At 39.5% G+C, this 21,553-nt stretch overlaps 2 protein-coding genes across 2 annotated transcripts; both read right to left on the bottom strand.

Annotated features, from left to right (window-relative positions):
* Window positions 1-1,597: 1,597 nt before the first annotated feature.
* On the bottom strand, window positions 1,598-5,901 carry LOC149101287 (ragulator complex protein LAMTOR5 homolog). The gene is made up of 4 exons (XM_089276356.1): window positions 5,782-5,901; window positions 5,640-5,701; window positions 3,663-3,780; window positions 1,598-1,746 (listed from the first exon to the last, which is right to left on the bottom strand). Exons 1-4 carry the CDS (start codon window positions 5,814-5,816, stop codon window positions 1,686-1,688), a joined length of 276 nt encoding a protein of 91 aa, XP_089132482.1. The 5' UTR covers window positions 5,817-5,901; the 3' UTR covers window positions 1,598-1,685.
* A 1,906-nt stretch (window positions 5,902-7,807) lies between these two features.
* Window positions 7,808-20,836, bottom strand: LOC149101286 (cationic trypsin-3-like). Its single transcript, XM_089276361.1, has 8 exons — window positions 20,679-20,836; window positions 18,130-18,189; window positions 16,478-16,585; window positions 14,442-14,555; window positions 13,027-13,086; window positions 10,384-10,602; window positions 8,846-9,093; window positions 7,808-8,174 (listed from the first exon to the last, which is right to left on the bottom strand). Exons 1-8 carry the CDS (start codon window positions 20,755-20,757, stop codon window positions 7,878-7,880), a joined length of 1,185 nt encoding a protein of 394 aa, XP_089132487.1. The 5' UTR covers window positions 20,758-20,836; the 3' UTR covers window positions 7,808-7,877.
* Between the last annotated feature and the right edge of the window lie 717 nt (window positions 20,837-21,553).

The raw sequence follows: 21,553 nt of genomic DNA, 5'->3' as shown, positions 1-21,553 counted from the left end.
AAAAAAATTTTTGCTTGACACCGGCTGACGCACAAATTTGCCGCAGTTTCAAGGTGCACGACCTGATCACTGCGAAAGTTCAAGTTGTTATTTCCCTAGGAAGTTCGTGAGTTTTGATCCATGACACATGACACGTTCTGCTCCAATAAAAAGTATTTGATGTAGGAGGTATAACAACTTTATTTAATGCTGTCAAACGCACTTTGACTGAAAATGAGAAAGATTGGGAAAGAAAATATGAAATGGGAAAGGATGGAGGAGAGGCAGCAATTTACAAATCTGCACGTTGCGGAAAAAACTTTGAATGTAAAGGAAAGAATTGGCATGGTGAGTAAGAAAAAAATCCCAATTCTTTACAGCTAGCAGCAGTCAAAGGGTAAGGAGTGAAAATTTCTGGAAGGCACTAAGAGTACTCGATGGGCGTGGTGGGGGTCTCAAGACCTAAGACCTACGACCCACCATGGCCAGGACCCAAGACATCAATACCCAATACCCAAGACCCACGACCTAAGACCTACATGTAGTACTTAAGACCTAAGATCTAAGATCGTAGGTCTTAGGTCTTGTACATGGTAGGCTAAAGTTGCTAAACTCTGGTTTGTACAGTTCGGGTTTGGACACTGGCCGGGTTGTTGTGGCATTTCATGAACATAGTGGGTCTCTCTACATTTGCACCCGGGGGTATAAATGGGTACGACTCGAAGAAACGTTGGGACGCCGGGGGAGGGAGGGAGAGGAGGAGCTGTGACAGGCTGACATTCTTTCTAAGTAGAATACCTAGCAAGACTATCAATCTTCGTTATGACAACTGGCAAAAAGTAACGCACCTTGCTAGCCTTGTCTCTTAGCCGTATCTCTTTACATGCCTTTCTGCATCTACATGCATGTCAATTACTGGATTTAATGCACACATGAAAATTCAAAAGTGTCTCGCACAAAAACCTAACACAATGTCCCCGGTCAGGGCCCAAACGCAGACTGCTTGATCCAGAGTCAAACAAACTACTGATGAGGGCACCGCACCTCCACAGACCTTGTATCAGAGGACTGCATATTCAAAATAGCTGTCATGAACTAAGAGATGTTTTGTCTCATCTATTTATCCTCTAAATTGATGTGCGCCCACCCCCCCTACCTCCCCACCCCCTCACCCCTTTGCTCAAGCAGAGACACAAAACAATCTCTCTACAAACTCTGTAATTATTGGGATTTTTCAGGCTGAACCTAAGGCTTCAGATTCAAGGGAGCTGAATCAAACATGTGAGGAGACATGCTAGAGGATGGTGCTATCATGAAGGACTAATCTCTGTTCTTCTGGGCCAGGTTGTTCAAAGTTTGATTAAGCTAACCCAGGATTAGCAAGAATTTTGATTTCAGTTTTCTAACTTTTCGGTGATGTTTTCTGTTTATATTGTTTGTCCTTCAATTTTAAGTTGGAATAATCTCAAACTACTCAAAACATTGGTAGTGAAAAACGTTTCTATACAAGAAAATGACGACTTCGGTTAACTTTTAAACCTGGGTTAGCGTTAACTGGCTTTTGAACAACCCGGCCCTGGTTGACAAATAAACACAGAAAAGAGCCACGTGCACCAAGTCATTCTAAGATACCTATATTTCCTTCAATGATAATAAAATGTCATTTACAAACAATTTTAAGTACAAAAGTTCAATATTTCTTGTGTTTATGATGGGACCTTGTGGATTGCAACAGTTACATTTCCTTCTGATCGGACGAGTAAATTACTGCAAGAAGAAAACAATAAAAAATATCTAAGCAAGTAATGTAATTGATCATAGTCCCCTTTCTAATGAACACTTCCCACCGAGAGTTGACTTTCAATAAGTGCCCCTATTCCCTTCTTATAAGTCCACCCATAGTGAATGTAACTAAAAGAAATTGACACAGAATAGAGTGATTAGGTGAATGAATTAAGAGGTCTTCTTATCATCTGAGCATTATATTGAACATTAGTATATACGACACAAGAGAATAGTGCTTGTCAGAAGTGCTGATTGGTTAATTCGGAGGTGATTAGCAAAGCACTACGATTCACCCCAAGCAGCCAAAGAGAAACAAAATGGTTTATTGTCCGAAATAAAGTATTTTTTTTATTTATGTACTAAACCAATTACATGTATTCACTTCAGTATTGGTCAAAGTGGTGGATATTTACCTCCCCTTAGGTGAATAATTGTTAACAAAAACTATCAAAGCCCCTGTTGGTCCCTACTGTAACAGTTCTTGAGTCCAGGTTTTGTTGTTGTTGTTGTTTTTTACCAGAAAAAGGATTGTATTTTAATTATTATTATAAACACCAATGAAATACCACTTGAACTTTCAAGCAAAAATGATACCTTACTACAACAAAAGATCACAGTTGGTATGGTTACATGATAAATCATACCTTTAATAGTGGAAGTTAAATGGTTTGGTATTTCATTGTTCTTTACATAATAAATAGAGCATTACCGCTACATGACCACTCGGAGATACAACATTAAATCTCTTCTAGTGTTGAAAATATTTCACTCATTTGCTGCACTCACTTGTGAAACATTTTCAACACCCAAAGAGAAATTTCTTATCTCCAGGCATCCATGTAATAACCTGTACATGTATATATCCACCCCAGATGTTTATGTTCAAAAAGAAATATACCCTTGCCCCTGATACGTGCCCCCTCTCCAACAGGTATGTGTAATAATTATTTAATAAGCTACCAAAATAAAATTAAGCACCCTGGGTGCTATCCTATCATTACAGATTTACAGATACAATTACCTTCAGGAACCAAAATGATCTGATAATTTTTCAGATGAGCCTTATCACAAAGTAAGTACTTCAATCTGTCTGATGTTACAACATCATTTTTTTTTTCTGAAGGATTTATCTAGAATTCATCTACTGTAGAGATTAATTTTGAGAGCTCAATTATATTACCAAGAGGGATTAGTCTGGACAAATGTATTGCTTGCTTTAGCCAACTAATAAAAAGTAATACATCTACCCCCTGAGAGTTGTAACTCTCTGAAAGTGGAAATAGGAAAAGGTTGCTATCATAAAGTTGGTAAAGCCTAGCCTGCAGAGCAGGCGGGATTTTTTCGAGCAAGCGCTCCCATCGTAAAAATTTTAGCTGCCATCTTGAATTTTTCATGCAGTGGAAGACTGGAGAGAGAAAGAAAGTTCTACCAAGGGGGTGAATGATAGGCAAGAGGAAGGATAGAGGATGGGGTGGAGCGAAGGTTGTAATGCTAACTTGCCCCAATAAGACGCCTGCACTGCAGGCTAAGCAAAGCCACGCTATTAAACTCAGTAAAGCATACATTGGAGTCCAATGATGCATGCTTATAATGTGAGCAAGGTTAAAGTTACATCATCATTTTCGCCAATTGACAATGTTGTAAAACAACTGATTCATGCTACAAAAACTACAGTTAACTCTCGACTATGCCTCAAACAACCCTTACAGTCTTCTGTCATGCTCTTCATTCTTCCTAAGTGCATTACTGTATGTACATGTAACTCAATGATGCACCCCAAAAACTGAATCAATTGTCAAACAAGGATCATTACAGTACGCTTGGTACTTTACAGTATAAGATTAAAACTTGAGTTAGCGCAGACTACACACTTCACATAACACATAACAGTATCTTACCATGCATCTGACTCTAAACAGATGACCGGCTGAGCTTCAGTGCCTGGATAAAGTTTCTTTGCATTTTGCACCAAGGAGCAAACATGTCCTGCATACATAGGATTTGCAGTACCTTTAGCTGTTGAAGGAAGATAAATAATAATTAAAATTAAATCAAAGAGTTAACAATTGTGCACTTCTATAACTACTTCAATCAAAACCAAAATAAAATCAAGCATGTGACATAGATCAAGGAATGGACATCTGTGTTTTACTGTATATAATGCATTAGCCAATTCCAGCAGTGCCTATACCCCCAGGCAATAGCCAGTCATTTGTTCACACCTTAATGCTCGGGGCAGTACACTTGAAATCCCTAAAGCATTTGTAATCCTCCTGGGTTTGGTCTCGCATGTGGTAGAGAAGGCAAGCTTACATGATGTTGTCCTGTTATTAACTCTCAACCTGAGGCATTTGACCTACTTATTTGTTTCCACCCCAGGGAATTTGTCTCCCTGCCAAATGCACCCCAGGGATTTTCTGTAGGGTTGGTCTGTGGGCGATCGATGGGCACTACTAGAATTGAGTAGGGCATTTATAAAATGACAGAAAAAAGTGAGTGCTGTGAAAATGCTCTCAATAAAGTTAGAGTGTTTCTGAAATTACACTATTTTACCTCTCCCCCAGATCACTTATTCCTTACTCTGCACACATCACAGCTCCATTGTCCCCAAGAAAAGATTAAAGCTAATGGTGAGCCAAATTTAATGGTTGCAAATTTAATATTTTTCTGGTATGGTTTAAAAACTCCCATTTCATTTGCATGGAATAGCATTTTTTTTTTCACAGTTCATTAGGGATGTGTAGATAAGGCCAAGACAAAAGGTTACAAGGTTTCAACAATAAATCTTCCCTTGCATCTATAAGGTAAAGCTTAAAGATGTTCATTAAAACACAAAGGACAGCTTGGTTTTCATCAAGTCCTAATCTCTAACATAGTTCAACGTCAACCGGAATTCTCAAAATATGCTAAGGGTAACAACCCCTCAAAAGTAACGAGCCCCAAAGGCTACATGTACTAAATGCGAATGCAACAAGGGTCATTACTTTCAGAAGTTTACAGTTGGTAGAAATGATGTCACAATTTCAGAAACTTGAGAATTTTTTGTTCTTGTTTATCTTTATTCATTTGTGTGTAATTTTGCTGTAAAAATTGGTTTTTGTTTCTGAGTGTGTTCATGATAGAATTATCGCGTCAGTTTCATTCACACTTTGGCTCATCTGTCTTGAACAGAAAGTTTACTACATTTTCAAAGGGACGCATTGTATAGGAAGGCAATTTGACAAGTTACCATTTTGTCTACAGTGTATTTACATGTACTTCTAAAACCTTTTTTAAAGAAATTGCTGTATGTTTTCTTAGTGTGTATTTTAAATTGCTGAGATTGATCGAAAATAATAAACAGCAGTGATACGTAATGCTGATGGCCCAGTGTTTGGGGTGTTTACTTCAATTTTATCACACTAACTTGCTAAAATGAATTTTTGCACAGTGCATGGAGGTGTACATACTTGTGGAAATTCTGGACATATTGGGAGCCGGGGGGAGGTGTTGAAAAAATGGAAATTCTGGGAAGGAGAAGGGGTCGTACGTAAAATCTACTGCGTGGTGGGGTTATGGATATCTTCTGGATTTTACATTGTACACCTTGAACATTCAAACAATTAAACATTTACAGTGTTATGACTGAGAAAATAATGAATGCACCCGTATTATTTGCATTGCAGTGCAAATAATACTAGTAATTTTCTCTAATCATGAAATATTCAAAGTCATGTGATCAGCGAGTGACTTGTGGCAATTCAACTTACAATCTACAATTGTACTACAACTACAAACTGTAGGAAATTAGTAATGACAACACATAATTAAACGCGTTCTTCTGATGTCTGCAAATGCGAGATGTAAGTCTATAAACATGAGCTTTATACACTGACCTGACAGAGCTAGACCTTGTTGGTCGCTACATAACACTCCAATAACGCCATGTTCGGACATGCTAGGAGAAAACATTAAAATAAACATTTTTGCAATGAATGCTTGATCTCCTAATCATGACCAGATGTAAAGCGAACTTACATGTCATCTAAATGAGAATCTAAAGATTTTTCCATCTTAAAAATCGAGAAATATTCCAGGTAATCTTTGAAGTGATAATTATTATGTTACAGTAGTAGTTGCAGTATTGTTACGTGACGGTTCTATGAATTTAGGTACCGACCGCTGACATTTTCCTGGCTCGTCACTCGTGCCAGTATTCTCGCGTTCATAGCCCTCGCCTCAGTCGCCCACGAAAAATCACAGAACAGCACGCTCTTGGATCCCTTACTGGAGCTTTTGTGGGTTTTGAAGAAATTGAAATAGAGAGCAGAACCAACACTGCGAGAATATGCTAAGATATTTCTCCGCGGACATTATCTGTTCCGAGAAATGAACAGTTTTCCGCGAGAGTAGCTCGAGGAAAACTGTGGAGCATACTTTCGCCCCACATGGAGGCTATTGTGTTTATTATTCTTCAAATCATTTTCGCAACGCACGCAGTATTGAAAATTGGGAAATACTCTCGTATATTCCCCAGTTTTAGCCGGAGAACATTCGGTCACGTGACGCGTTTAGACCAATCAAGCGAGCGAAAATATTTGATGGATTATACTCTCGTATATTCTCCAGTTTTAGCTGGGGAATATTCGGTCAAGTGACGTGTTTAGACCAATCACGCGCGAGCGAAAATTAACAAATGGTAAACGCCATAGCGTGCACTATTGAGTTATGGATGCACGCGGGAGGTTGCTAAGCACGAAAGAAGCGTAAGAGTCGCACGAGGCGATAGCCGAGTGCGACTCTAGCTTCTTGAGTGCTTAGCAAACCTCCCAAGTGCATCCATAACTCAAAGTGCACGCTATGGCGTTTACCATTTGTTTTATAACATGACATTGAGACATTGGAACAACAGAAGTCCTTTTATTGAGCTACATCACAAAAAAAATGTTCGTGTAGTCTTGCATGACAAGAGAAAACAAGCGCGCGAAAATTCATTCATGACAACCGACTGCACACTAGTAACTCGATAAAGTTTCATCTTCATACAACTGTGAAGACAATTTCGCATTTCTGGCAGAAGGACATCGGCCATTACTTTGGAAACAATGTCTGTCAAAAGATTTGCTTTGTAAACACTACCACACACGTCAGCAGCGTACACCCATGGGCAAATAGTAGACGCTAAATTAACCAATCAGAGCGCGCGCTTTGCTTTAGTTATGTTATAATATTTGATGGACTATAACGGTCAATATTGAGCGCTGGCCTAGATCTAACGAATAACGCAAGGAAGTATGGATGAGAACTACTAAAGGAACAGAGCAGGGTTAAAATATGGATAAAGGGGGAAATAGGGAATACACGGGGAACTCACTGGAAATGTGGGAGGGAGCTTCTTAGTCTCACCTGGAAAAGATACAAGAGCAAAAAGGGAGCACGCGGTAAACTCAAGGGAAATATAGGAGGAAATACATTAATCTAACTGGAGAGCGTGGTTCGAGTATGGATAAACGAGGGAAGTGGGAACTCACAGGGAAGTACTGAGGACTATTGGATAGAACTCAGTGATCTCCCTGGGAAATGATCGAACGTAGCAGGGTGAGGAGAAACAGGGAAGACACGGGGGATACTTGATGTGAATATTATGCTGGAGGGAACTCATATGTATTGATCTCACTAGGAAATGATAAGCGACAAGGGGAGAGTAGGCTAGGTGAAGAGAGGGAACGAAGGGACACCACGAGGAACCTACGAAGAACTGAATGTATAAGGGCAGACATCCATCGCAAAAGGAAAGAGCTAAGAATAAGATAGGGATAATGGACTGGAAACAAATGAAAATGCAGGGAATTTATGAGAAAAATGCACCGCGGCAAGATCAAGGAACGGACCAGAAGCGTGGAGGGACGAAAAACACATCGAGAACCCAGGAAAGAGAGAGGGGGGGGGGGGGGGGACGGCAAACGTAGGGAGGTGGGGTACTAGGAGAATAAACTTTGAATGAATGATAGAACGCACGAATAAAGGCACAAGGAACGTACAGTACAATCAATCAGTCAATCAATCAAGCTAGCAATCCATTTTTATTTGTTTACCCGCTCTAAAAGCAACCGCGTGAATTTCCTTTAGAGGAATCAATTTGCGTTGATAGTTTCTTGCGCCCAGTACTTCAAATCCATCAAGTCAGCGTACACTCCATATCGACCTTCGCGCGCGCAGCCTACACCCCAGCTCACCGCGCCCATCAGATACCACTTGTTGTCATCTTCGGAACAGACCAGCGGTCCTCCACTATCTCCTTGGCATGCGTCAATCCCTCCCGCAGCGTATCCTGCACAGCGCATGCGCTTTGTGATAGTGTAGCCTAAGTCTTGGTAAGCGGCTTGACAGGAGTCACGTGTGATGAGTGGCACTTGAGCCTGTTGCAGTATCTGTAAGACGCGGAGTCAGAAAAAGAAATGGTTAAAAAATTTCAGAACAAAAAACTTATATTCTAAGGTGTCGGTGAGACAATCTCATTTCTAGATCCCACGTTCTCGTTAATCAGCGGTCCCTGACTTCTAGTCAAGTAGAATGCGAGCTCTGATGACGAAATTGCTGGAAAAGAAGCCAAGCTCGTTAAATGTCTTATCCTGACCCCTCGGTATCAAGGAGAATTGTCCACTGATTCCAAATTATTCAACACGCACACATACATAACAGTCATCTGTCATCTTATTTGAACATCCAGTGTGAAAAAACTTAAAATTATGATAAATACATTGCCACACATAGGCGCGATGAGTGCTATGAAAAAATTAAAATAATCAATTCAGTAACAAATGCAGCGCTCATTGAAAATTATAATAAATTATGATAAATGTGATAAAGGTTAACATTATGATAAATACATTACTATGCAGAGGCGCGATGAGGATTATGAAAAAAATAGTAGTAATTTAATTCTCTAAGCAATCAATAACAAGTGCAGCGCTCATTTAAAATTATAATAAATTATGATAATTGTGATAAAAGTTAACGTTATGATAACTAGATTACCATGCTGCAGAGGCGCGATAAGGATTCTGAAAAAATCTTCAGCGAATTTTTTGGATTCTGTTACCTGCGGAATGTCTCCTCCTTCTGCTGTGTGTCCCCAGCCAGTGATGTAACACTTGGTATCCTTGGGAAAGTCAAACTTTGGAAAACACACAGGCCTGACGCGCTTGTTGTAGGTGAGTGGAGACTGGAGCTTAATAAGAGCTAGGTCATAATCGTGATTGGCGTAAGCATCATATTTTGGGTGTTTGATAATCTTTTCGATTGGTATATTTTGCTCGTACCCTTCTTGTCCATTCAGGTCATGATCTCCTGTTGACAAAAATACGTCCAAATGCATTTCAGGTCCACGACGTTTCACAGCAAAAAAAGGAGGCCAGTAATATAAGCCCTGCTAGCCCAAAGTTACTATTTTCTAATAAAGGAAATTGTTAGCTGCGTCGGCAAGCATGCGCAATCAGTCCTTAGGAAAAAAAAAGATGGCGACTAGTACATTGACCCATAATTCTTAGCTCACGAAAACTTTAACAACGCTCATTAAAACTCACAGGAAAATTCTAAAACCTTCAAACCTCGCATACATGGACAAATATCGAAAAAATATGGCTGTCCTTGTACTTAATGGGCCGTGTAAGGTTCGCAGGGTATTGTAGTAAAATGTGCAGCCGCCATCTTTTTCCTACGGAGAACTGAAACACCTACCTATTTGGGTAAATTTAACGCTATGGTGGTTTTGTGAACATTTACTCTGACGGAGGCGGCCTAATGTTCGAAACGTTACCTTCACAAACTCGCACTACTAGTACAGCCTTGTTTTTTCGTCTCAAATTTACCAAAAATTCATCAATTTCCAAACTTGTGCTTGGGTATCTGAGCTTGATTAGTTAAGACCTTCATGGCCATTTTTTTCCGTTTGTGTCTTAGTCAGATTCGATTTAAAAGATATATCAAAAATTTCAGACAGTGTTTTACCGCATTTCCATACATTTCGAATTTCGTTCAAAATACTCCGCCGCGAGTTGTATTCAATTCTTTTCTCAGCGTTTATATTTGGAAGTGCGAACAGAAACACTTTCTCTCTTTCTGATATATTAATTAACTCCGTTAGTGGAAAACATATTTGAGGCTCTGATCACTGGAAAAATTCCATTTAGGGCAACTTAAATGTGATAAAAAAAAAAAAAGGTCCGCAATGTGTCATAACATAATCGGCGGAGTGTAGAGCTGAGTTTTTGCTCAAAACTTACGGAATGGAGCTTTGCAAAGAACAAATGACTGAGTCAGGCCCGGCTGTCCACACTAATCCGCCACGAAAACGGAACTTTTGGCAAACGCTCTACAAACCGGAGGAATTTGAAAACGCCGACTTTGCGTTCTAGTATGGACTGAGAACATTTTAGAAAACATGCACAGTTTTTCGAAAAGGGTGACATCACGATAATAATATGATTTCCCTGTACAAGATTTCCGGCATAGTGTGGGCAGAAAACATTTGATGCGTTTTCAGAGTGAAAAGGTAAAACGCCGTTATCAAATTTCTTCGGCGTAGTGTAAACGGAGCCTGTGACAACAGGCATGCATTACCCATCATGCAACGGTTACCTGCAACAATAGTGTACTGATCAGGAGCATCAGTATAAGCAAAACAGTGAGCCGCTGACACAATCCACTGCGGAGAAACAATTGAGCCACCACACCAGTGAGGTCTTGCAGCATGTCCCTTGTAGTCCATTGTCACTTGCCATGGCCAAGCCCCTGGTTTAGCATTAGTGCCACCAACAATTCTGGTTCCCATGACTCTAGTGCCACACTCGACGCTCCCTATTACAATCAATTAAGTACGTATTCGTTTTACATTATCATTATTTTTGTTTGCCTTTCGTACAAATTAATATAAGCACAGCTTTATTAAATATAAGTAGGAAATGAAGAAGACCAAACCATTTATCTCACTAGCAAAACACAAGCAGCGTTTGGGAACGCAAAAGAAGTTCTCTTTCTATTGCTCTTGCTTTTCTGTCTTTTTCTTATTTTGTCTTTGCTTGTACTTTTTTTACTTTGCATTTTGTGAAACACAAAGAAAAACATCTAAAATGAAAGCGAATTTGCAAGTTATTGAGTTGTTTTTATTTTCCGCGCTCAGGCTGACGTAAGTAACCGGAAGTGAAATTTCACCTCCTTACGAAGCGCGCAAGCGCGCGCATAAATCGGTTAATGGGCCCTTAAGGCAGAGCAAAATGAATTTACATTGATCAGAAAGCCCTGACATTGCTCTACAAAACGATACAATTGTTATTGGTTGTCACGTCATGTGACGTCTTTTGACCCGCCATCTTGGATCTGCTATCTTGGATTTTATCAGGAGTCATAATCGGGGACGGAGACCGCAAGTCTTGGGATCCGCGCGCACCTATGATATTTTTAGAACAAATTGCGCCATCCTGACGTCATATATCCGCGCGGATCCACGCACATGTCGGGGACTCTCGCGTGGATGTTGTCACGTTGCGTGATCAAATGGTGAGAGTTGCGAGATTCTCTTGCTGATTTTTCACAGCGATGGCAGGGAATAAGGCAGGGAATAAGAAGCAGGACTCTTATACGTAGTTTTATGCTCTGAGCTAATGGAAAAGGTGAGTTTTTCAGGGTCGAAAACATGACTTCGATTTCGCGCTGTGAATGAATGCTCGCGCTAGTTGTACGCGTAAGCTTTGGCGCTTGTTCTACAAAGAAAAGTTATGTAAGAAAACTCTTTACTCTTGTATCGAGTTAATTTGTGAGTTTCCCAAACAATGCTCAATCATAACCAAACCCTGTTTTGATAGTTTGTCATTGCTTCTGTTTGTTTGGCGAATTTGCAAAAGTTTTTGAAAGGAAAGTCTGACGCGTACAAGTAGCTCATTTGCATAGTGCAGCGCGTGCACTTTCAAGCCCGAGTCGGTTTCAACAAATCTTGACAAAGATTTCTTTCGCTGTGTTTTGTGCCGAGATGCTGCAACAATTTTCACCAACGCCAAAAGGCTACTAACAACATGTGTGTTTCTTTAACATAGTGAAATTTTACACTACGAAAATAAAACAGACAAGGAGTTTTGATAACTCAACCAACAAAATCGAAATCTTTATTCGAGCAGCGTGACTATTCGAGTTGATTGAAGAAAGCTGATTATTTCTGCTGTTTTCACATATTTTCAGCTAAGCTTTTAATATGTTCTCAAACATTTATCAACCTTAAACATATTTAAAAACTAGAGATACATGAGTTCGATGTAAGTTTCCACTCAAAAGTGGGGAAGTCCAATTTGTCATGTTTTACTGACTGTACAAAACACGCATCGGCGGGCGCTCTTATTCATCGACAACAGTCAATTTGTTGGATTTTTACACAAGCAAAACTAAGCAGCATCTACAGACATAAACTTTATTGTCACTTATTGGGCCTTAATAAAACATCAAGCGTTGCTTACGATTTAGGCTAATTTCAAACTTGCAATTATTATTATTATTTTTTTTTTACTGTTCGGTCGAGATGGACTCTGGTGAAATCCTCGCAAGCGTGTGGCAAGAGGAGGGAAACTTTGAAGTCCTGAAACGCTGCTATATCCAAATATATCCAACTAGTTTTTTGTTGTGTTTTGGAAAAGCTGTTAATCTTCAACATATGTGAAGCTTAGAGTGGAGTAATGTGGAGCCCTTGTAAAAGAAGCTGCGGAACACAACTTGGTCAGTGATATAAAGCGGCACATAACTAAATTTGACACTGTCTTACTTCACTCAAACTGGAGCAGCTTACGACGGAAACACTGAAGCAAAATTCAACAGACATGAAAGTATTGAGTTGTGTGCCAAAGGCATCAAACATTTCGGGAATTTCGGACGCCATTTCCCCGCGCTACATCCGAAAAAATCCTCGCAGCATGCACGCGAGTGTGCCGCAGGCGATGGCGCAATTTGTTCTAAAAATAGAATAATTGTCCCATATCATGGGGACAATCCCAATACTAGAGGTTGAGGTTAGAGGGTCAAAGAAGTAGGGCTTTTAGCGAGCATTATCTTACAGGGTGCTCTTAGTATAAATTTGAAACGTGTTTCACAGAATCGTAGTTATTTTATCAGTTCTTACTATATTTAGCGAGCAATGGCGTCTTTTTTAGGAATTTTACTCCTTCAGTTCCATGTTAATTTGAACTTTTCAGAAAGCAATGCTAAAAATGTGATTTAACTGACATCCAGGTTTTTTCTCACCTTGGTCAATAGGTTGTTCTGTTCGTGGAGGAGTTGCTGGCGCCGGAGTTGTTGGTGGTCCTGAATGAGGAAGAAATATATCTTAGTCTAAAAGTAGCTGGAGATGGAGAAGGAATCGTTCATCTCCGAAAAGCCCAGCTTGTACCTGAAATCTGAAATGGGCGCTAATAGTTCGTTAGAAAATAGTTGGTAGGTTATTTTAATAACCTACTAACCATTATATGTGTCACCAATTAGTCGAGGGTTTTTCCCCCATCGGCTAAATGTTAAGACACATTAAGAAAGTTTATGTATGTATGTAATAGATGAAGGGAATCAATAATAAAATAAATATAGCATTTCTAACCTTTTCGCACTAAACGGCATCTTTCATTTTCTAATCTAGCACCAAGTTAAACATAAAACATAATAATAATAATGCAAAGAACGGAGGCACCGATTGATAGAGCTTGAGGCGGGGAGGGAGGGAAGGACCCAGGGAAGACCCCATGGAGGGGGCCTTGTAGGGAGGGAGCCAAGGAGGGAGCCAGGGAGGCAGGGAGGGACGCAGCTAGGGAGGGAGGCAGCCAGGGAGACAGCCAGGGAAGATGCCAGGGAGAAAGGGAGGGAGCAAGGGAAAGGGCCAGGGAGGGAACCGGGGGAGAAAGGAAGGAACTAGAGAGGGAGCCTGGAGGCAGGGGAGGGGGGGGGGAAGTTGTAGGGGTAGATTGAAACCTCATTAAAAGAGCATCTTTGCTGAAAAACAGTTCTGTTCCAGATCATGAGCTTGTTCGAGGTTAAGTTTTAATTCCATCGATAATTTTTGCCTTTTTCAAATAATGGGCGTTTCATTTCTGCCATGTTTCGATTTCTAATTTCCACAAACCGTAAAAATTATGTTTTTGCAAAGCGTGATAGAAAGATATGACGTGATTACACGGCCTGGCGTTTCAAAATATATCTTCCGGATTGCGTGAATTTAAAAATGTTTTTGTTTGTTTCTAATAGGTATTAGGCCTCAATATGCACAGTTCTTCTGCGAAATCTTCTTTTTTTTCAGGTAGACTCCAATTGATTGATTTCCAACTGTGCAGTAACGTGTCAAATTATCATAAATTATATAATCTCGTTCCCAGATTTCTTTGACCTCGCCTATGCACCAGAGATCTGGGAACTCATTCAATTATCATAAAATAAACATGGCGGTTACCAGGTGATTTGAACTCAAAAATCGTCGCCTCACATTCGAGCCAGTTACAGAGTTTTCGACTAAAAACCCAAGAACCGTTTTAACATAAATCTTGAGTATATTTTGGAGCTTAAACTGTTTTCACCCAAGATTTCCTTCAATGATGGTGATACAAAATAGTGGTAAACTCTTTGACAATTGTCGCTAAATTAAAAGGTTATAATTAAATTCATAAATGTTATATTACCTTGGCAGAAGCCACATGTGGCTGGACAATAGTACTTCAGTGATGCGGCGTAATTTTCATGATCACAATAGCTTTGGTAAATTTTACAGTCAATTCTATCCACACATTCTTCGCCTGGAAGAAAAAAAATCATCACGTGATTCTGTTCAGTTACTGTCCTGTTCATGCGCACTCATGTCCAAGGCAGCTCGTTTCAGTTTGTAAGGGAGCGAGTTGAAAGTGTAACTAGACCAAAATCAAATTGGGTACACTCTTCCTTTTTTATTAACCCAAGTATCAGGCTTTTCTTAGCAAGAAGGTAGTGGTAGGGGGGAATTGCAGAGGTAAGCCTGACACAAACGTTTTAATTGGCTTATGTCGAAAATCCAAAATCTGGATGTTATGCTGATTGCATAACTGACACAATGCAACATAACGTCACACTACCGGAAGTGAAAGCATTTCGATTGGTGGTAAATTCTTTTCTGTTGGGATATTCATCATCAGGCTTGTTATTTCATCGTCGAGCTCAGAGTATTGGTCAAAAAACAGAGCTCTATTTGTTGAAGGTTTTGGCTGAGCTCCTTCAGCTTTATTTCCACAAGCGCTTTTTTGTTGCCGCTTCGCCTTTGGAATCACTCCAACTGGGGATCGCTGGCCTCGAACAGGAATTGAACCCCTAGGATTGGCTCTCGAAGGAGTTCTTGGAGCGCTTTCCTTCGCCTCGTCGAGTGCCCTACCACCCGCCAATGCCTCCCGTAACTCCGTGAACATTCCGTAGCAATTCACTATTTTCCTAACGCATTTTTTGCAGACAGACCTTTTGTCGTCTTTACTATCTTGAATGACAACAATTCTCAACTCGAGCAATAATTCCACAAGAATGACATGTTTTTCACACAGAACATTAGAAAACTCTGTGTTCGACGTTTTAGAAAACAGCGGCACTGTGGCGACATACCTTCCATACTTTGTGTGAAAATTTTCGAGGCAAATTGTGCAAAATTATCGGAAACCATTACAAACATGGACGAAACTGAATTATTTGCTCAAATTCTTGCCTTTGTGATCTGTGATGCATGCAACTAAACATGAAGGCCGGAAATGATTCGGATTGGTTAATACCTACACTGACGCTTGTCACCGTCGTTATGAGTAGGTGGAAGACTGTAATAAAGACCCTTGTGTCAAGCTTTTCTTTGCCGGGTGTTTCCTCTTCCTACCTCGCGAGTAAGAAAAGCCTGATACTCAGGCTATTTAATTTGATAAGAATATATTTTTAAATAATATCGAGGCTGAAATTTATGAAATTTTAAGAACATTTAAGAATAAGCCTGAGGCTCAGATTTTGAAAAGTGTATAATTTTGGGTGTTGAAAATTTCCAAATACGGTGAAACCCGCCTTACGGTCACCTCGTTAGTAAGGTCACCGCATTATTGCGGCCACTGTATTTTGGTTTGAAAACATTACCTGAAAGTGTGGGGAAATAAATGGATTCTTTGTCATAAAACAAATAAAGAAGCCTCGATCGTGCTCTGTTCCGTTGTAAAGCACTTAGAAAGCGGTAGAGCAAACCAGAGCCCAGTCGAGGCTTAATTTCTATATTTGGTTTACAGGTTGGAATTTTAGAATGTGGCCGTTGGACTTATTAACGGGGTGGTCGCATTAAAGGCCACTAAGACTAACTTAGGCAGCGTCCACAACACGCCGGAAAAATTTGCAAACGCAGCTTTATTTCGACGGTTAGGCCTACCTTCAACACCATTCCGTCACGCTCTTCAAACCGGAGGAATTTAAAAACGCCTTCTTTTCGTTTTAGCGTGGACGGATAATATTTTGAAAACGGAGGTTTTCGAAAACAATGGCGTCACGATCATCATGTGATCTCCCAGACCAATTGTTGCGTTTTTCAATTCCTCTGGCGTAGTGTGAACGGAACTCATTTGATGTGTTTTCAGAGTGAAATCTCCGTTTTCAAATTCCTTCTACGTAGTGCGGACTGGGCCTTAGTGTAAACCAGGAAGCTAAGACTGAACTGCTAGTGTGAACACTTTACCGCAAAGGTTGCAGGTTGCACGACAGTTTTTTTCCAGGTAGTCCTTATAATTAGGGTCGCTGCAGTAATCCTTATATGAAGAACAGAATGAAGACTGGTCGGCACAAGCTGAAGTGGACAAAATGAAGGAAAATGAATCAGTGGTCTTCTTCAATTGATGATAAAAAAAAAAACAGTATGACGCAAATGGCCAATCATTGGTGGCATGTTGTAGTCACTTTTCGTGACGTAAACGGTTACTGTAGCAACAACATAAACCGTTAAAACAACCTTAATTTTAGCTTAAGTTCTTACAACTCACAAAACCAATCTGGCCGCACCCATTTATTTCATCGATAAGCAGTGACAATAACAAAATGAGAGGGCTCAGAGCTTCTTTAATTTTTTTAAAATTTAAGCCTTGCATACAATGGCTGACAAAACCTTCTCTAGACATCTAAGCAAGCCTTAATAACAAAATCCTTGAACAACCTTTTCAGAGTGATAAAGTAAAAACCCACGTATACAAGAACCTGCTGGTCTGAAAAAAATAGGTTCTTGTATTTTGGGGTAGTTATTGGCAAGTTACTAAGCTAAGTAGATTGTTAATTAGGTTCTTAATTTCTATGAAGGAGATATTATAGCTGATGATTACCAGAAAAATAAGTAAACATGGGTTTGGTCCTTAAACAGACACTATTTATATTATTCACAACTGAGGGTAGCACAACTGGTTACAGAATGTTTGCGTATACGCAGTGTTGCCTCTATAACAAGAGTTCATAATTCAACTGTATCCCACATATAAGAACCTGCTTGATCTTGCTTGGCTAAACACCTTCTTGTATTTTTGGGTTTTAAAATGGGAAATTTCTGCCAGCAGGTTCTTAATCAGCTAAGTTCTTACATGAGGGTTTTCATTGTAGTGGCACATGCCAAAATAACTGTCACGGTGAACCAAAGGCTCTTCTCCTTTATTTACAATTTTGCCACGATCACCAAGGTGGAATAGACCAAAAATGAATGTAAAGAAAACCGTATTTAACAAAGACTGAGGTCATGGCTAATTCGTAACAGCTTTCTACTGAAATTATATAAAAAATTTTCTGCGAAAATAAATATTGCCTTGGCCATTATAAGAAGCAACGTTACAGTTTTAGAACTAGCCAATTCTAATGTTACAACATGTCCAAGAATGTGATGACATATTCCAACGCATAGCTCCGGAAAATATCTGATTGTTTTCGAAATAATTTTCATAATTTACTATAACATAATTTTCAATGGTCTTTTGAGAAGTGGCTTGGCTCCCAAGCTCAGGAACAACGAAGGAAATAGCAAGGGGTTGTTTCCAAAACAACAACTTGCATTAACCAATCACAACGCTGATATAGTGGGCTCTTTGTTTTTTTCAACCAATCAGAGATAAAGCAGAAGCAATGGCATTTGACTAACACGGATTTCGCGCGCTTGTAACGTGTTGCATGCTTTATTTGACCACAAATTCTGATCGGCTTATCATTGCGTTATTTGCATTTAATGTGGTTGGTCGGAGTGATTTTAAATGTGTCTGTCAATTACATGGCAACAAATTTTACTTGTCTGCATATTATCGCAATACAAGCCGGGAGTAAATGGCAGAACTAAAATGTAGGAATTCATAACAAACCTACCAGCTCTCTTTTCTCTCAGTTTGAATTCCTTCAACAACGTCAAGTCATTCTTCAAGATGTCTAAATGAAGTATAAGATGAGGGAGCTTAGCCTATCATACTGTATGCACGAAGCATTTAGTCACACGCGGGTGTACGTATTCCACGCGGGGATCGCGCGTGTCTTGCTGGAGACACGCAGGGCTAAAGCTGATTGTCAGATAAAGATCCTCTCGTACTGCTGCAATTAAACTTTTCCAAACTAATGACAAATAGTGATTTATATATTCTGAATTTCTTTGATGCAGAGGTGAAATCAATTTTCCGTCTGCAAATAGGGATTTCTATACTATACTAGAAAGAAATATAATCATTTCAATTCAAGGAATCTTTATACAAAGAGGGACAAAAAAAAACATTATCGAGGTTTAAGTTATGTGGAAAATTGTTGGGCGCAAAATATTTGGCAACTACAAAGTTGAAATCAAAACTACGGAAAACTTAAACTGCTCAAAGTCCCCTTTATTTCCTCGTAAAAGTTGGACTCTATCGATCAGATTAAACTGCTTAATTTGAAATATCTAGATTTCGATTGCATAAAATGAATTCTTCTCTATCAAAGACTCCCATTGAAAGCCATTTACAGAAACTACTCAAATTTCAATTTCTCATATCTCTTATATTTGACATTAATCAGTTCAACAATACTAACTGCCTTTAAGATATTTGGTTATTACGACGAAGTAAAATAAGGAGCCATAATCGGGGACGGAGACCGTAAGTCTCGGGATTCGCGCGCACCTATGATATGGGACAATTTTTCTATTTTTAGAACAAATTGCACCATCCTGACGTCATATATCCGCGCGGATTCACGCACATGTCGGGGGCTCTCGCGTGGATGTTGTCACGTTGTGTGATCAAATGGTGAGAGTTGAGAGAGTCTCTTGCGTATTTTTCGCAGCGATGGCAGGGAATAAGGCAGGGAATACGAACCAGGGCGCTTATATGTAGTTTTATGTTCTGAGCTAACGGAAAAGTTGGGTTTTTCAGGGTCGAAAACAAGACTTCAATCTCGCGCTGGGAATGAATAATAAGATCTGCTCACGCTAGTTGTAAGCTTACACGTATGTTTTTGCGTTTGTTCTGACTTAAGAATATAGCAAGAAAACTCTCTACTCTGGTATCGAGTTAATTTGTGAGTTTCTCAGACAATGGTTCATCAGAACCAAAACCTGGTTTGACGGTTTCTCATTATTTCTGCTTGTTTGGTGAGTTTGCAAAAGTTTTTGAAAGGAAAGACTGACGCGTACAATTAGCTCATTTGCATAGTGCAGCTCGTGCACTTTCAAGTCCGACTCGGTGTTTTCAATTGTCAACAAATCTTGACAAAGATTTCTTTCGTTATCTTTTGTGCTGGGATGCTGTAACAAATTTCACGAACGCAAAAAAGGCTACTAACATCATGTGTGTTTCTTCAACATAAGCATAGTGAAGTTTTACACTGCGAAAATGAAAATGGACAAGGAGTTTTGATAACTCGATCAATAAAACCGAAATCGTCATTCCAAGTTGATTAAAGAAAGCGTCATCGTAACTTTGCTGATTATTTCTGCTTTATTCACATATTTTCAGCTTAGCTTTTAATATGTTCTCAAACATTTATCAATCTTAAACATATTTAAAAACTATAGAGTTATTGTTTGAGTTCGATGTACGCTTTCACACGAAAGTGCCGCGGAAGTACAATTTGTCATGTTTACTGACTGTACAAAACACGCATCGCCGGGCGCTCTCATTCATCGACAACAGAGAATTTACTGGACTTTTTACACGAATAAAACTGAGCAGTATCTACGGACGTAAAGTTATTGGGCCTTGATGAAACATCAAGCGTTGCTTACAATTCAAGCGAAACTCAAACTAGCAATTGTTTTGTTTTACTTTTCGGTCGCGATAGACTGACAAATTCCTCGCAAGCGTGTGGCAAGAGGAGTTAGGAAACTATGAAGTCCTGAAGCTCTGCTATATCTAAATATATCCAGCTAGTTTTTTGCTGTGTAACGGAAAAGTTGTTAACCTTCAACATATGTGAAATTTAAAGTGGAGTTGTGCACAGCTCATGTAAAAGAAGCATCCGTCGCGTCGGAACACAAATTGGTCAGCGATATATGTAAGCTTACAGCAGAACATACCTAAATTCGACACGGTCTTACTTCGCTCAAACTGGAGCAGCTTACGACGAAAATACCAACAGACGTAAACGCGTTGAGTTGTGGGCCAAAAACATGAAAAATTTCGGGAATTTCGGACGCCATTTCCCCCGCGCGACATCCGCAAAAAGCCTCTCAGCATGTACGCGCGTGTGTCGCAGGCGATGGCGCAATTTGTTCTAAAAATAGAATTATTGTCCCATATCATGGGGACAACCCCAATACTTGAAATGGCGCGCGCTTACGGTCTCCGTCCCCGATTATGGCTCCTGGTAAAATATAATTGGGTCCATGTAAAACCATTTTAAAAAAATCGACCTTTAATTGTATTTAATCTTTTCTTCTCATAAATGCTTACCTGGAAGTTCATCTTTGTCATTTCCTTGAGCAAAAGGAATGTAAATGGCCAAAACACAAAACAGAGTCAAAGATACCATCTTTGAATACAATCAACCGAGGGCGAATTTAAATGGAAACCTAACAGCAAGGCTCGTTTTATCTAACATAACTCGCTACAGAGACAGCTAAGTCAACAATGGCTAAATATATTGCGGTTGTCCATACTGCAATCTCACGAGAGGGTATTGTTATGGAAATTTAAAGCTAATATCTAGTGAAAGACGATTTACAGTTGGCTAAACAGCTGCCAGATGCAGTGAAAAACACAATTCTTTTTCGGAATTAGCTTATTTTGCTCTTAAAAGTATTTGTTTATAATATCTGCAAAGCAAATAACCTAAACTGTTGCAGAAGATTTTAAATGCACGAGAGTGTTTTCAGGTCCTAATTGCGTTGAAAACTGTCTAGAGTATTGCCATGCGAAATGAAAAAATATTTTCGTCTAAGTTCGAGTAACCCATGACCCAGTGTTTTTTGTTTACATTTGTAAATCTTTTAAATTAGCTTGAGTCGGCTGTTTAACTTAAACTAGCAAATTAGGCTTGTTGCGCAAAAACAGTTTCCAGTTAAAAAACACGAGCAAGTAGATTTGAATTTGACTGTCTGGGGGCGTTGTGTCAGTTGAAAAATTTCACTGGATTCAGGCGCTGAAATGTTAAGAACCACCAGCAAAGTGTTTCTTTTCGTTATGTTAGGACTCCGTGCACGACAAAGAAAAACAAAACACTAGTATATACATTCTACTAAATAGACAGATAAGTACATAACAGGTCTTGACCGACAGGTCCGTAAAAATAAATATTGTTCAAGGTTAATTGCACCTCGGCAAACTAC

The sequence above is a fragment of the Orbicella faveolata genome, unplaced genomic scaffold, assembly GCF_042242905.1.
Source record: "Orbicella faveolata isolate gen_17 unplaced genomic scaffold, um_ofav_v1 contig_4, whole genome shotgun sequence".
Classification (NCBI taxonomy): Eukaryota; Metazoa; Cnidaria; class Anthozoa; order Scleractinia; family Merulinidae; genus Orbicella; species Orbicella faveolata.
The sequence above is the reverse complement of the archived record's forward strand: the minus strand, read 5'-3'. Positions and strand labels throughout refer to the sequence as shown.